The sequence below is a fragment of the Uranotaenia lowii genome, chromosome 2, assembly GCF_029784155.1.
Source record: "Uranotaenia lowii strain MFRU-FL chromosome 2, ASM2978415v1, whole genome shotgun sequence".
Classification (NCBI taxonomy): domain Eukaryota; kingdom Metazoa; phylum Arthropoda; class Insecta; order Diptera; family Culicidae; genus Uranotaenia; species Uranotaenia lowii.
In genome coordinates, this window is record NC_073692.1 from 378,262,337 (window position 1) to 378,276,180 (window position 13,844).

At 38.2% G+C, this 13,844-nt stretch overlaps 1 protein-coding gene across 1 annotated transcript; it reads right to left on the reverse strand.

Moving 5' to 3' along the window:
• Nucleotides 1–3,659: 3,659 nt before the first annotated feature.
• Nucleotides 3,660–12,121, reverse strand: LOC129743215 (pickpocket protein 28-like). The gene is made up of 4 exons (XM_055735194.1): nucleotides 11,880–12,121; nucleotides 10,972–11,805; nucleotides 3,995–4,348; nucleotides 3,660–3,933 (listed from the first exon to the last, which is right to left on the reverse strand). Exons 1-4 carry the CDS (start codon nucleotides 12,119–12,121, stop codon nucleotides 3,660–3,662), a joined length of 1,704 nt encoding a protein of 567 aa, XP_055591169.1.
• Between the last annotated feature and the right edge of the window lie 1,723 nt (nucleotides 12,122–13,844).

Below are 13,844 nucleotides of genomic sequence, written 5' to 3' on the forward strand. Positions count from 1 at the left end.
GATCCAAAAATCAAATTCTGAGTTCAAGTGCAGAATTAGGATTTATTATTAATATTCAAAATTCAGATTCAGCACGTAAATGAGTTTAACAATCAAGATAAAATTATCACGATGACTTTTTTGTTGGGAAATTCAAACTGCAATACTTCGCATTATTATCATTTTGGGTTGATAGTTACATTACAATAAATTTTTTTAAATTTTTCACCAAGTCATTTTGAATACATGATTCTTCAGAAATTTACAAATTTAAAGTGAAATTTGAGATTATTTTGCCATTTTTAAATGAAAAAAAAAACTAGTTTCTACAAGGTGCACCATCAGGATGTTTCAGATTTCACCTTCGAATAACCCAGCCAAGTTCAGTTGATTTTAAAAAATCAACGAGGTTCTTTTAGAAAATTTTACGCCATTTCTTCCAAACCAGATTTAGAATACGACTTCGATAAAATGTTCATCCCCATTCGATACACAAAAGCAGCTCTTTTTTCAGGCATTCTGCTTAACATTGACCAGCATTTCGGGCTTTTAGTTCATCAGTGTTCTTCGTTACTTATCAAATTGATCCTCACAGACGCTGACGAATCGAAACCTGGCGATTTGCTACATACCCGTACTCAAAGAAATTTGTCACCAAACTAAGGATCGTCTTGTTTGTAGGCGCTTAGTTCTAGCCGTATTTCCTACGAAAGCACGCATGGTTTTCATAATTGAACAACATTTTTTTATGATTTGATTGAATGATTAATGGCATTTCCGTGAACTATACATTCTAATAGGAAGAATATCAAATGAAAGTAATGAAAACTATATTATTATTCTTATTTTCGTATCTTTTTGGGAAAAAATGGATAACTCGCCGTCTTTTAACACGTTCGTCGCCAAGAGTGGGGGACGCAAAATATGTATGTCTAAATTTGAAAAGTCATAACGAAAATTCGAAGATATATTTTTCATGCAAAAGTATCTTGGATTATAACTATATTCTCCTCTGTTCTCTTGCCGAAATGATATTTCCTTGTGATGTTTTGCTTTTCAAAGTTGTACATTTTTTGAGTGGGTGACGCTTGGCGACGAACGTGTTAAAAGATAATCTGAATGCATGTAATTCTAAGTTGTTATGCTCCTAAAATTAACCAGACAATTAAGGCTATGATCATTTAGTATCCGGGCACTTTATTTCGGTGATAGCATTAGAGCTCGGATATGCAAAACTTTAGTAGTGTGGTGTTGGTTATGAAGAGGACTATCTTGCCTATTTTTGATATATTTCTAAGTTAACGTGTGTTAAGAGATATTTACGATGCAAAATGACATGGTAAAAATAAGTTTGCACAATCACCTCGGAAATTTTTCATTGTCGACTTGAAAACTCATGATCTGTTGATTTTTTCCAAATGCTCAAATGGTTAAGAAGTATAACGAGCCACTTTAGTATGCTCACGAAGTTCAAACCAAGCATCGGAGTGGGACCCTTGATCTCAAATATGGGTAAAAAGACTATGGTTATTGAGAATATTTAGAAGTAGACCGCTTAACTATGCAGTAAATCCGTTTCCGGCTGGCAAAAAGTGTTGCCTGACTAGTAGACACCGAGTAAATAACTAATAATGAGCAGTACCATGGATCGCAATCTGAGCAACCGGTTTTTACGCAATGTGAGAGATGTGTTCTGTCTGATAGACAAAGAAATTTATGATACAACCGAATTTAAGAGGTCAAATTTTTCGAGATGTCTACTCATGAAAAGGTTCGAACCAGATTCCAATTGGTTTTTCCAGGTGAATTTGTGTAAAATATCAGGATTTTGCAATGGTTTTGCTTTTGTGGTAAGAATAATAGATCAATTCATGACTGAAAAAGTGTGCAAAGATAAAAATGAGATTTTATGAAAAAGTGAGAGTATTTCTTGAAATCATTGATAAATTTTTTCTATATTTTTACATTAAATGCAATATTAACACCTTCATTTCCTCCATAGAAAGTTTTTCGATCAAATGAATAGTTTTTAAAATACACACGTTTGTAACTGCCCGGATTCTAAATGATCATAGCCTTATTCGAAAAACATTACTTATTGCATAAATATACATATGAAGCCCTTGGAGCCAAAGGGGTATAAGTGCACAAAAACTTATTTCGAGAAAACACGTTTGTTAATTGATGTGTTTGGCCATTTACCATATATTTTTCGAGGATTTGTATTTTTCTATCGAAGGTAATAGTATGTAAGAAAATTTTTAAAAATCCGAAAAAATCATCAAATATAGATTCAAATGTGAAGAATCGTTTGGCATCATTAACTAAAAATCGACCATTTTGTCACTTATACCCCTTTTGCTCTGAGGGCCTCATATGTTATTAAATTTTGTTAAAAGATTCCAGTTACGAGATTTTGCTAAGGGATCAAATAATCCCAAGTTTCCTCACTCTCCATTATTGCTTATTACACTGGTAGGCCAATTGATATGGAAACGAATCCTGGAATCGTAACATAATGTATTCCACAAACTTCATTGAAAACTCAACAACACATCTGAAACACTCATTTTAAAAAAATTAAGGAATAAAAAGTTTTCTGATTCGGATAAGGATTAGGAAACAAAAAGTCAATAATAGCATTGATTTTGTTCTGCTTGGCTCCCTTTCTCGATTGAAGAATCATGTTCGGATATCCTGAATTAAATAACAGGAACACGTTGTACAATGCTGACTGTCTAACTTTACCACGTCTAGCGTCTCTTCCGTCGCGCTAGACCAGCTAGACATAATTTGAAGTTTGAAACAACATCACGGAAATTCGATTCACTTCGATGCCTGGAGGCAAACTGGAAAATTTAGCTTTGTCCACTGCTTTCGAAGCGAGAAGACTGCCTGCCTAGACATCGAATCACACCCAATCGATTATAATTGATATCGAATGACAGTCTTGGCCAGGATCGGAGGAAAAAAAAGGCCCGACAGTAGCAGGAATTGAAAATCTCGATTTACATTCCATTCCAATCCGTAGCTAACACCAGAATTATGGCTCCTCGTTAGAAAGCCTTTTGATGTAAATCAGTACGTAGGTACCTTTTACTTCGGGCGTTTTTGGGTGAGGGGGAGGCGTAATTCAATTTATGACACTGATTTGAAGTATGGACTTTCTCTTTTGGTTTGGTTGAGTTGAATTGAAAAAAAAAACCGATGGGTTTCTGATTCCAAACGTTATGAGCCTCGGAAGCAGGGTTATGTCATCGGAAAATAAATTCATATCCAATGGTAATATCACAAGTAAGAAATTGTTCTTTATGAAAAGTGTAGTTTGTTGGATGTTTATTCGAGGGATCCGCCTTGCTGTTGGATTTTCCGGAGGGTGGTGGGGAACACTTTATTTCTAATCTTGTACTAAAACCAAACGACGACAACGAGTGTAGACAGAGATGAAGCGAGTTATCAGTCAGCAGTAATAAAAAAGTAGGTGAAAGCTCCGGTCAAGTTTGCGCATGTCCCGGATTCGGTTCAGGAGGATGAGAATGCTGCAACCTGTTATGTACTACTGGTGCTTTGTTGGCTCCAGGAAATCTCCGCCTTTTGAATATTTTATTTAACCAAAAACAAAAGTGTGATTTCATTTCGGAAAACGTGAACATTTGGATTCTTTAAAATAACAATTTTTCTCAAATTGCTGAATTTTGTTCAGCTTCTTTCGACCCATTCTGGGACGTCGATTGTTGAAGTTTCAACTTCCGGGTATTTCGGCGCCAAACGCAGAACGGCCGCAGAGTGCAAAAGTAAACAATTTCCACAAAACTCAGCACTGACACTCCCATGAAAAGTCCCAGCAAACCGCCGAAGGTCCCCAAAAGTTCCGTTAAAGTATAGGAATCCGTCCGTTCCAAAGTTGGAAACTTTTCCTTATTATAGTGTACGCTAATTTGAGTGTAAGAAATGCTGTGGAACAAATTTTGATGAGAGAAAATCCCCAAAGAATAAAACGCTAATAAGTATTTACTTGGACTGTCGATCTTTCCGGATGCTGCGATAGTCCAGATCCGTCTGCAGCATATCCGTTTCGTACTTCAGATACTTGCAGGTGGGCAAACATTGGCAAGGGCCATGCTTGTTCAAACTGCTGCGTCGAGGTCGAACTTTCTTGTCCCGCTGAGCGACTCGAGATCCACCATTATTGGTGCAATGCATCTTGCGGACGTTGCAAATCTTGTCCTCCTCGTCGTGCGGAAGTGCAAAGTTGACGCAACCCTCGGTAAAAAGCTGCTCCCGGGCCCGGCATTCCAGCTCGCAGTTCTTCTGGGTGTAGATTCGGAAGTATTCGAGCTGCTTCTCGCCCAGCTTGTAGCACTTTCTCCTGTGGGATTTTTTTTGTGGTAAAAAATACTGATATTAGTTTGCTGTCCAATCACGTTCGACTGATTTATAATTGAAATTTGACCAGTTTCTTGGTTGATAAAACAATTTTCTCGTTTCGATAACAGTTATTTTTAATATTTAAGTTCGTTATACTGTAGCTCCGTGTGATTTTCCTGTAGCACAGTACATATGACGAATATTTAACATGTCAAGCAATCAAAATTTACTTTAAACATTATTTTATTTTTTGAGGATTTATTAACGAACAATGCAATATTTTAGACCGGAATAGAAAACAAACCCTTCTTTCGTTATTCGGAGCTGAAACATCACTTGAAAATGTCTATAACGGATTTTTTTTCAGCTTGATTTTGGCAAATGAAGTGCACAAATCCGGGCAAAATCAAGGCTATTTACATTGAAATCCGGGCAACCGTTCCGGACCAGACTTTTCCCGAATTACGTATGAAATAGAAGGATAAACCCGAAAAATCCAGGCATTTTGCCAAACTAAGTACATACTTTAATGATATTAATCAAAAATTATTATTGATTGGTAAAACACATTGTATCTTAAATCCTCCTTTTGAAGCTTTTGCAAAAAGATTAAGTGGAGCTTTGCACTGCATATTATTGAATAATGTTACGAACGAAAAATCACTTCTGCTGTGGCTAAAACAAAATCCAGTTTTCCTCAAAATGGGAAAAAATAAACAAAAAAACAACTTACTCGCAGTCTTCGAATAAATTGATTATTGATTTAAATCCTAATTTTTTAGTATCACAGTTCCGGCAACTTCAAAGCAGCTCCTCCTGCTGTAGATAGTTTGGTTGAAGTATGTCGCTGCTTCAGTCTAAGGTCCTTGATCAGCTTTTCGCCCCCAACACCTAAAACTGTCATGTGTGCTCCACAAACTAGTAACCCTAACACCTGAAGTCCCATAATGTCCACTTTAGCAAACGGTCGGTTATCCCCTTTAACACTCAAAATCAACTCTGTAATCTCTGTTCTATACGGTATGAATTTAGTAAGAGGATTTCTTGAAAGCGTTCGACGACCCCTTACGCCGACGTTTGATCGTCTTTTTTTAACAATAAGGACATGACTCTCGAGTAAAATCATGAAAACCACATTTCGTACAGCACCTTTCTGTTTTCATCAAACAAGTATCGAAATGATGATTTTTCTCTCGACAATTGAAACAGACGTTTCGGTCTGGCACTTTGTACTGAGCTACTCTAGTTTCTAAGGACCTCCTGCTATTTCTTTCCTGTTTATTTGATGGCACATGGTAAGGTCTCGGATCAGAATGGCTTTGGTCTTGCACCTGCGATCTGATCTGGCCTGTTTGATCTCTCAGGTATCAGAATGGGGGTAGGCTTAAAAGCGGCACGTTATCCAAACATACGGGAAAATTGTGCCTAGCCTTTTTTTATCCAAGACTCCATCATTTACCGGAGAAACCTGAAAAAACCTATATAAGGAAGAAAAATTTTTTCCCTATTTAAAATGGCATAAAGCCTATCCACTTGGGATTACAGTAGTTTTTCGATTTTATCACGGTCAAAAAAAAAATTCTCCGTGAATATGGCGAAACCGTGAATTTTGCGAAACTTAAAATTAAATTTTATGAAGGATTAATCACCGTAATTTATATTTGTAGATTTAATTGATCGGCCTAGCGGTGAAAAGTGATGTCCTTTTTTAGTAGGGACATCTTTAGATTATGAATTTTTTTTTGTTTTTTTTATAGGTGGATAGAAGGTGAGATGAAATGAAAGAGGTTGAAAATGAGCGGGTAGAATTTATTTAGAAGCATACCATCACATATCAAATTTTTGCTCCTCATTTTCATCCTCTTTCATTTCATCTCACCTTCTATCCACCTATAAAAAAAAATTTCATAATCTTAAGATGTCCCTACTAAAAAAGGACATCACTTTTCACCGCTCAATTAAACTTAAAATTAAAGCCTAAAAATGTATTTTCATTGACTTTAATCAATAATTTATAATATTTTCAATAGTGGAAACGTTTTGTATAATTTTTAAGGTCTCGGATCAGAATGGCTTTGGTCTTGGACCTGCGATCTGATCTGGCCTGTTTGATCTCTATTTTGCCCTCTTAAACCAGAGCGACTCGAGTTCTTCCACTCAGAATTGGTCTTTTGTGACCCATTACTCTTCCAATCCCTTCCATTGGACTGGGGCCGTTGTTGAGTGGGATTTTGGCTATTTCATGCAGCTGACCTTGCCTGGGAGCTTGGTTCATTTCGCGATTCTTATACATAAACCAGTTTACATCATCAAGCTTCCTACCCCAAACTCGCAATGAATTCAAAGTTCTTACGCCTTTCAAAACCAAAGAATTTTTATAATCCGCCCTAAGATTTCGGAACATGATCTGAAATATTTTTTCCTCAGATGGAGGGTCAGACATTCTGCCAAATATCTCCATCATAGAATTATTCTTGAATAATTGTTGAAACTTCTAACTCTTTTTCTGGCGCTGCTTGCTGCTCGTAATTGAAGTCCATTTTGGAGGTTGGAACTCTAACTTCAAGTCAGCAACCAATTCACTCCAGCTTCTAAACTGCCTCGTTTTCTTCCCCTCAATAAACCACGACCTAGCATCTCCAGCAAACAGGTGAAAAGCCTCGTGAAACAAAGCTTCCTTACTTATTCCCTCCGCCTCTGACAAAAACTCGACTTCTGTAATAAAACGGTTCAAATTCCTGCCGTCATCTCTTCCGTTGTAGGGGAACATGCCCTATTATGCGCCACCTAAGCGAATCGCTGATTTTCTGTGTATTCCACGTACAAATTGTGTTAAAAATGGGTGTAATCGTTGAAGAAAAGTGTTTTCTACAAATGCCTATGATTTTTCATTACTCAAATTGCTAAAGTTTCTTCAAAAACATGATTTTTAAAAACCATATTCAAAGCCACAGAACAAAACTGTGTTGCGAATACGCGCCGCTGTGTATTCAATACGCGCCTAGCAGCCGAACACACCCGAGAGCAGCCGAAGACCGAAAACACACCAATACTTATAAACACTTTGACTGAAAAGAAAATCAAAATGAACTAATATAAATTTAACAAAAAATGAAAAATAGATTTTTTAAGCTGAATTAATGCTCAAAATATGGTTTTAGACTTTTCGTTCAACATTGGCCTTTTTGAAAAATTAATGGATTTTTCAGCCTACTGCGATTGGCGCGTTATAACGAGCGCATGGGCCGTGATAGAACATACCCATGAAAAGCATACCTTAGCGTGTTCAGTATGATTTTTCAGCATAAAATTATATTTTTGATTCTCCTCTATTGATGTGTCAGAAAATATTGTCTTATTCGTTTTTCTCTGTTTGGTGACGCCTTATTAAAAGTGTTTTAAAATTTAGATCGAAATAAAGAAAAACCTAAATTGTGAAATTATCACGACACAGGGGCATTTTAAGGAAAAATTCATACTTGCCATGACCAATAACAGCATTGAAAACAAATTGGTAATATTTTGCAGGCTTAAAATGTTTCAGATTCTTCAAAACAAGGGTGGCGCGTATTAGCCACATGGGGCGTTATATGAACTTTTCCCCTATCGCAGTTTCCAGTCGGTTACCGGTCTCGGTCTACGTTTCAAGGGTTTTGCTGAGTAATCGCTCTCATTTTCACTGTTGTCAGGACATGGTAGTGAAAACTTTCTTTCTTCTACAAAATGACGTTCTTTCTCGGCAATTATAAGTTTAATTGGGTTAGTTGTTGAGCTAAGTTATATGTGTTCTTGCTCATCGAATAGTTCTAGCTTAAATTCTTCTAACTTCTTAGCTATTCGTTCAGCAACATCGGACAACGATACTTCGCAACCTAAATACCAATCATTTCCTACTAAGCTTCTGGGTGTACTTGATTTACTTTCCGTTGACTTATCCCTAAATCTGATTTGCCTCTCAATCTCAAGAACTTCTTCATCTTCCAAATCCGCCTCCTCTTCATCCCAAGATTCAACACATTAAACTCTTTCAATTGTTGCATATATTCTTGATTTCTCTGCGAAGTTTCTACAGCTAAGGGCGGATCATTGGACAAGACGGAGAAGTGGTCGTTAAGCAACATCAGTGGAATAGCTTCGAAGTTTTGAGTGCCAAACACGCGTTTTAGTCTTGTTAAGCAAAAGTATAGGTGTATCAGTCACGTTTTAAGTTCAGCTAGCATAGACTTCCGCGCCCGACGATTATCCAGCATGTCACGAATTTTGGCAATCTTTTCGTCGATTAGATTGAATTCCGACTCATACGCGTCGCGCTCTACCGTTAGAAGTTCCATGCTTCACATCTCGTGATTCTCCATTTGTAAATATCACCGCGCGAATGCAATGATCAGCTCGTGTTCCAATGCGTCATCTAGCACATGATAAACTTTTAGCGATCCATACTGAATCGTAAACTCCGACATTGCGTAACGGACAAGCACAAAAAAATAATAATTTAAAACTGAATAAATACCAATAAAATGTAAAATTACGAGATGATTATTATGATTAAAATTATATTTTAAATAGTAGGAACTTTCACGCATTAATAAATAAAAAACAGTTACAATAAAGATAGGTGCAAAGTTTCAAATAAAACGTGCTGTTATGTGTTAGGTGAGCTAGTGTAATGTGTTTTATTTATTTAGGGCCATTATTGTAAGTGTAGGTGATTTGTGTTGACCCCTGGATAGTTGTCTGTTTGACTTTAAACGGCTTTTTCGATTCAGAAAATTATACGTAGAATCTATACTGCTTCTAATCGAACAAAATATCCCCAGAAAGTCAATTAATCTCCTGATATTAAGTTAGTTAATTGAAATCTTCGACTGTCGGGAAGAATCGTGTCAGGTAACTACACAATCAGGTGTCTGAATGTGTACTCACCTACCGCCCTGTTAAAGAATCCTTAGATTCTTTTAAAACTTTACTCGATCCTCCGATTACCGAACGACTTTTACGCTGGGTGCCAAGTGAGACTATTGGTCAGCAACTCCCGGATAATTCTAGCTCAGTCGCAGAAGACCCTTTGACTAATCTCAGGGTCGGCCTACGGCTGAGTAATCGGTGGGGAACGTGGACAAAATTTAATAACAAACTGTGGGTTTTCCACCATCAAAAAAATCAACAAATTAAAACTTAAGACGAAAAATTACTTTTATTTCAAGGAAAGGAGAAACTACTTCAAAACTTTGGTTTAATGATTTTGGCTTTATTCATCTCTCTACTGTGTGGTGTGGGTGTGGTGTGGGTTGGATGGTGGTCGATGACCGTTGCGGTACATACCGGATGATCGATGACTCTGCGTTGGTGAGCGCTCACTGGTTACCTTTCCCGGGGTTGGGTCCGACAATGGTGGATCACGAACGGGGAGTAAAAATGGTGGCAGCTCGTCTGGCGTGACGAACGGTAAGGATTACGGCGTTCTCCTTCGTTGAAGGGGGATCAGCGTACCACGGCAAGGCCGTATTGGCTGCGCTGAGAAGGGCTCTCCTTGATATTGAGAGACTTCGACAAGCTCGAAGTTCCGAGAGATAAGCCTACTTTGCGGTTATGGTCCTTCCTGAACCAGAGGCCGAAGTACTTCACAGTAAGACGCAGACTACCGTCAAGTAGTCTAGGCCGATTCAATTCGTACGTCGGGATTCCTCAACCCAAAACAGGGTGGCACAAGAACAAACACACTACGGTTTTTCAAATTTCTTGGCTGTTGGGGAACACACAACTCGCACGAACGCCGGAAGATAATAAGCCCAGAGTCAAATACCCTTTTTGGCACGTTCCTTCACTTTTTACTCCACCTTCTCCATTAAAATTATTTTAGGCGAGTTATGGCACTTTGCATGCAACCTACATGCATTCGATCTTGCAACCAGTCTTGGTTGCAGACTTGTTGACAACGATACCACACGCCCAACTTAAAACTAACAATAATTGTATTTGTTAAAACCTATTTTCTAAACATTTATTTAAAATTTTCCTTATCCTAACTAAATTAACAAATAGAAAAACAACAGTTCGACACAATTAACACAAAATTCACGGGGGTTTCTTCGCCAATGACAAGATTTTCACACTTGAGCCACTTCATTACTACAAATTGCTCAAGGAGGCTCAGCAAAAGCATTCTGCAGCAAAAAAATATTTAAAAAAATTGATTTTTTCATGAAAAAGATCATACTTATGCCCTGGAAGGATCCTTGTCATCTGTGCTTTTTTTAGTGTAACATAAAGACCAATACTGCTAATCTCTCAGCAACGGATCCTCCGTGGCGTAATGAAGCCGCGCACAACAGAGTGCTTTGGTCCAGATGGATTTACAGCATCAGTAATGGCCATGAAATTTTACCCATTAGAATGAGCCGCTTTTGGGTCATTTTTTATTTTCTCGCTTGCTAAGTAGTCATGCAATACCTCGCGAGGCACCACCAGTGATGTTAGTTGCATTTATTTTTCAATGCCTAAAGACCCACACCCATAATCAACAGTCTTGTCAACAGCCATAATCAACAGATTTTAAGATATTAGAATATGATTAATTGAAAAATCATCTTATATCGACTCAGTCTATTAACGTATCCAACTTACCTATTTGGTGGAAAGTCGATCAACTTCGAAGACAGATCCGTTACAATCGCCTTTACCGTAATGTAAGTACTTTTACCAAGCGGCACATACATGGCTCTGTAGTTAGCCTGCGGGAAATCTTCCGGGGAATGGACATAAACCATAAATCCCTGTTCCGTTCTACACTGATAATCGAAATCACTAGCGTTCAACCTTAAGTTGATCACAAAATCAATCTTCTTGTCATCGAGAAAAGACCGCTTCGGGTACTCAATTTCCGCATCCACCGACCCATATCCTTCGGCAGGACTCCAATTCTGAATCGGAATTGAGGCGTCACTGTGATTGTAACGCTTGTGCAACCGATCCAAACGAAACATTTCTCTAGCAGAGATGGGATTGAAACTGTAACAAACTCCATCTTCGGTCAGAATCCTTTGGAACATTCCGTTGCAGCTCAATTTGTCCAAGTCCCATCGAACACTTTCACAGATGTCGTCCAAATTGGGAGCGACTTCGTTCATCAGGTGGACAATTTTGGGATTTGCTGCGCTAGTGTAGTTGACGTTATAGAGACAAGGAGCGTCACAAAGTTGAAGTAGGGCTTTTAAGCGATCGTTGAACTTATCAGAATCACCTTCAGTGTCTCGGTAACTTTCACCGATGTTGAACAGTGATTTCTTGGACTTGGTCTGCGGACAAATGGTGACAGCCGGAAACGGAATCTCCCAACTGTAGGTCGTCCGATCGGCTGGTACGATTTTTACCGGATTCTTTTCCCATTTGATCCACGCCTCGATGATGTTATTACCGGCTAGGTATAGCGTTGTCAAGAATATTATCGTCCATATGAGTCTGAAATGAGTTTATTAGAAAAAAAAAGTTATATCAAAATCGATTTAATTTTTAAAATGAAAAGTGAATCTCACTTTTCGATGTATGAACTGGTCCGACAGCCGATATATCGCACTCCATGAATGGAGCTGCTTCCGCAAAAATCCGCGAAAGAATCCTCCAGCGAATGTATCTGCTGCATGTGTTTCTCATAACCCAAACGTTTGATGAATCCATTTCCCAAACGAGGTTTAGTGCCGTTTCCGGTGGGCTCTTCCGGAATTGATACAAAAGGAACACCATTCGAAGGGTGATGATCCGATTCGGAGCTTGACATGTTTTCTACTGATAAGGATGTTAATTTAGTATTTCCTGGGTCTCCGGTCCTCCAAAATTCGTGTGATTAATTTAGGTGGGGCTGCAAATAGCACTCGGCAGGAGTTTTTGGGTTTGGCCATAAACTTGCTTTTCCATTTGAACAATTTCAACTGTAAGTAAATTTGCTCTAGCATTTTTCCTAATCCAGTGAAATATTTTTAAATATTTAATCTAGTTTTTTCACACATATTTGGTAAAAGTTCCCAACCATGACAAAATGCCTCGAGTGGATATTAAAATAATAATTCAAACAATAAATCACATTTCTGCGACCGTTAATCTTCCTTCTCCGGGAACCGAAAACCATTAGCGAAGGGAAGGTTGGTAATAAAAATTTCTTTTAATTACCCTATCATGTGTTATACGTAAACCCTTTTCCCGGTTAACCGTAAGCTTGCGTTAGGCTGCGAAAATCGGTGTCATATATCCTCTCTCCAACAATGTTTTTGGTCTTATTTTGAAGCGCCTTTTCGCAGACACACAAACCAGGAAAATGCCGACATATGAGAAGATAATCATCGTCTTAATAAATACCTCGTATATATGCAAGAAAATTGCTTTTCGAGGTTAATAATTTAATGGGCCGGGTGTTTCGGATTTCCCCGAGGCCGCCCCGGAAAAGGAGTCGACATCATTAATATAAATTATTCTCCTGTGGTGAGAAAATTCCTACCCGCTCGAGGAGCTAGCGAGCTTTGGAGCACCCCATCATGTTCAAGCGTCTCGGCGAAAGGAAAATGGTTAACCCTTTTTTGCTTGTTTGACTGTATGGCTTCGGGTTGTTTTCGCAGCTCATTAACACGCGTCTCGATTGGATTTCTTTCGTTTTGATGGCGTGTTAACAAACATGTACCTATGCCTGAGGTTTCTTTTGATTGCCATAAGAAGTTTTGGGTAAAGAAAGCTGATTAAAAAGTCGGCGAAATGATCGAAACATACATACAAACCTTGGGGTTTTTTTAAGTTAAAGTAAATTTTCCTGTTGTTTCACTATAAACTTCATTTATTTTTACTGCCTGCTTCATACTTCATACTTCTTACTTAAACTTCATACTTTATACTTTGTAATTCATACTTCATACTTCATACTTTGTACTTCATACTTCATACTTCATACTTCATACTTCATACTTCATACTTCATACTTCGTACTGCATACTTCATACTTCATACTTCATACTTCATTCTTCATAATTCATACTTCATAGCAGTCTTCCGAAAATCACTCGGAAGAAACGCTCATGATAGGTTTCTAGTTGGAAACATTCAAAGCCGATTGCTGCTGCCTGTTGTTCCCTAGAGAATCGGCAGAGCGACAATGCGAAGTCAATGTAAACAAGATTCAAAAGCGAGAGCGGATTCGCATCTAAGTCGATCTCTCAAGCTCACTACCTGGTGTATCAGAAGTGATTGAGACACTGACTGATACAAGATCCAATTCGAAAATCCACTCACTCACTCACTCAAACTCAATCAATGCGGCCTTGCATCGGTTCATACTGCCTGCGTACTTTCTGGCAAAGCGGCAGAAACATATGTTCATACGAACTGCCTGCGTGTTTGAATGACTATTTTAATCCTCCCCAACAACAGCAACAACAAAGCAATATGTATCAGGCAGACAGCATTCAATCATCGATCAGTAAACGAGTGAGTGAGTGAGTGATTGAGCAAGAAAAGTT

What these genes read in the sequence shown, in the direction of transcription:
- LOC129743215 (XM_055735194.1), bottom strand. Translation starts at nt 12,121, where the DNA reads ATGTCAAGCTCCGAATCGGATCATCACCCTTCGAATGGTGTTCCTTTT. An exon ending in ATCGACTTTCCACCAAATAG is followed by an intron (nt 4,349 to 10,971) that starts GTAAGTTGGATA and finishes AAAATCCCACAG; the next exon opens with GAGAAAGTGCTACAAGCTGG. An exon ending in CGGAAAGATCGACAGTCCAA is followed by an intron (nt 3,934 to 3,994) that starts GTAAATACTTAT and finishes TTTGTTCCACAG; the next exon opens with CATTTCTTACACTCAAATTA.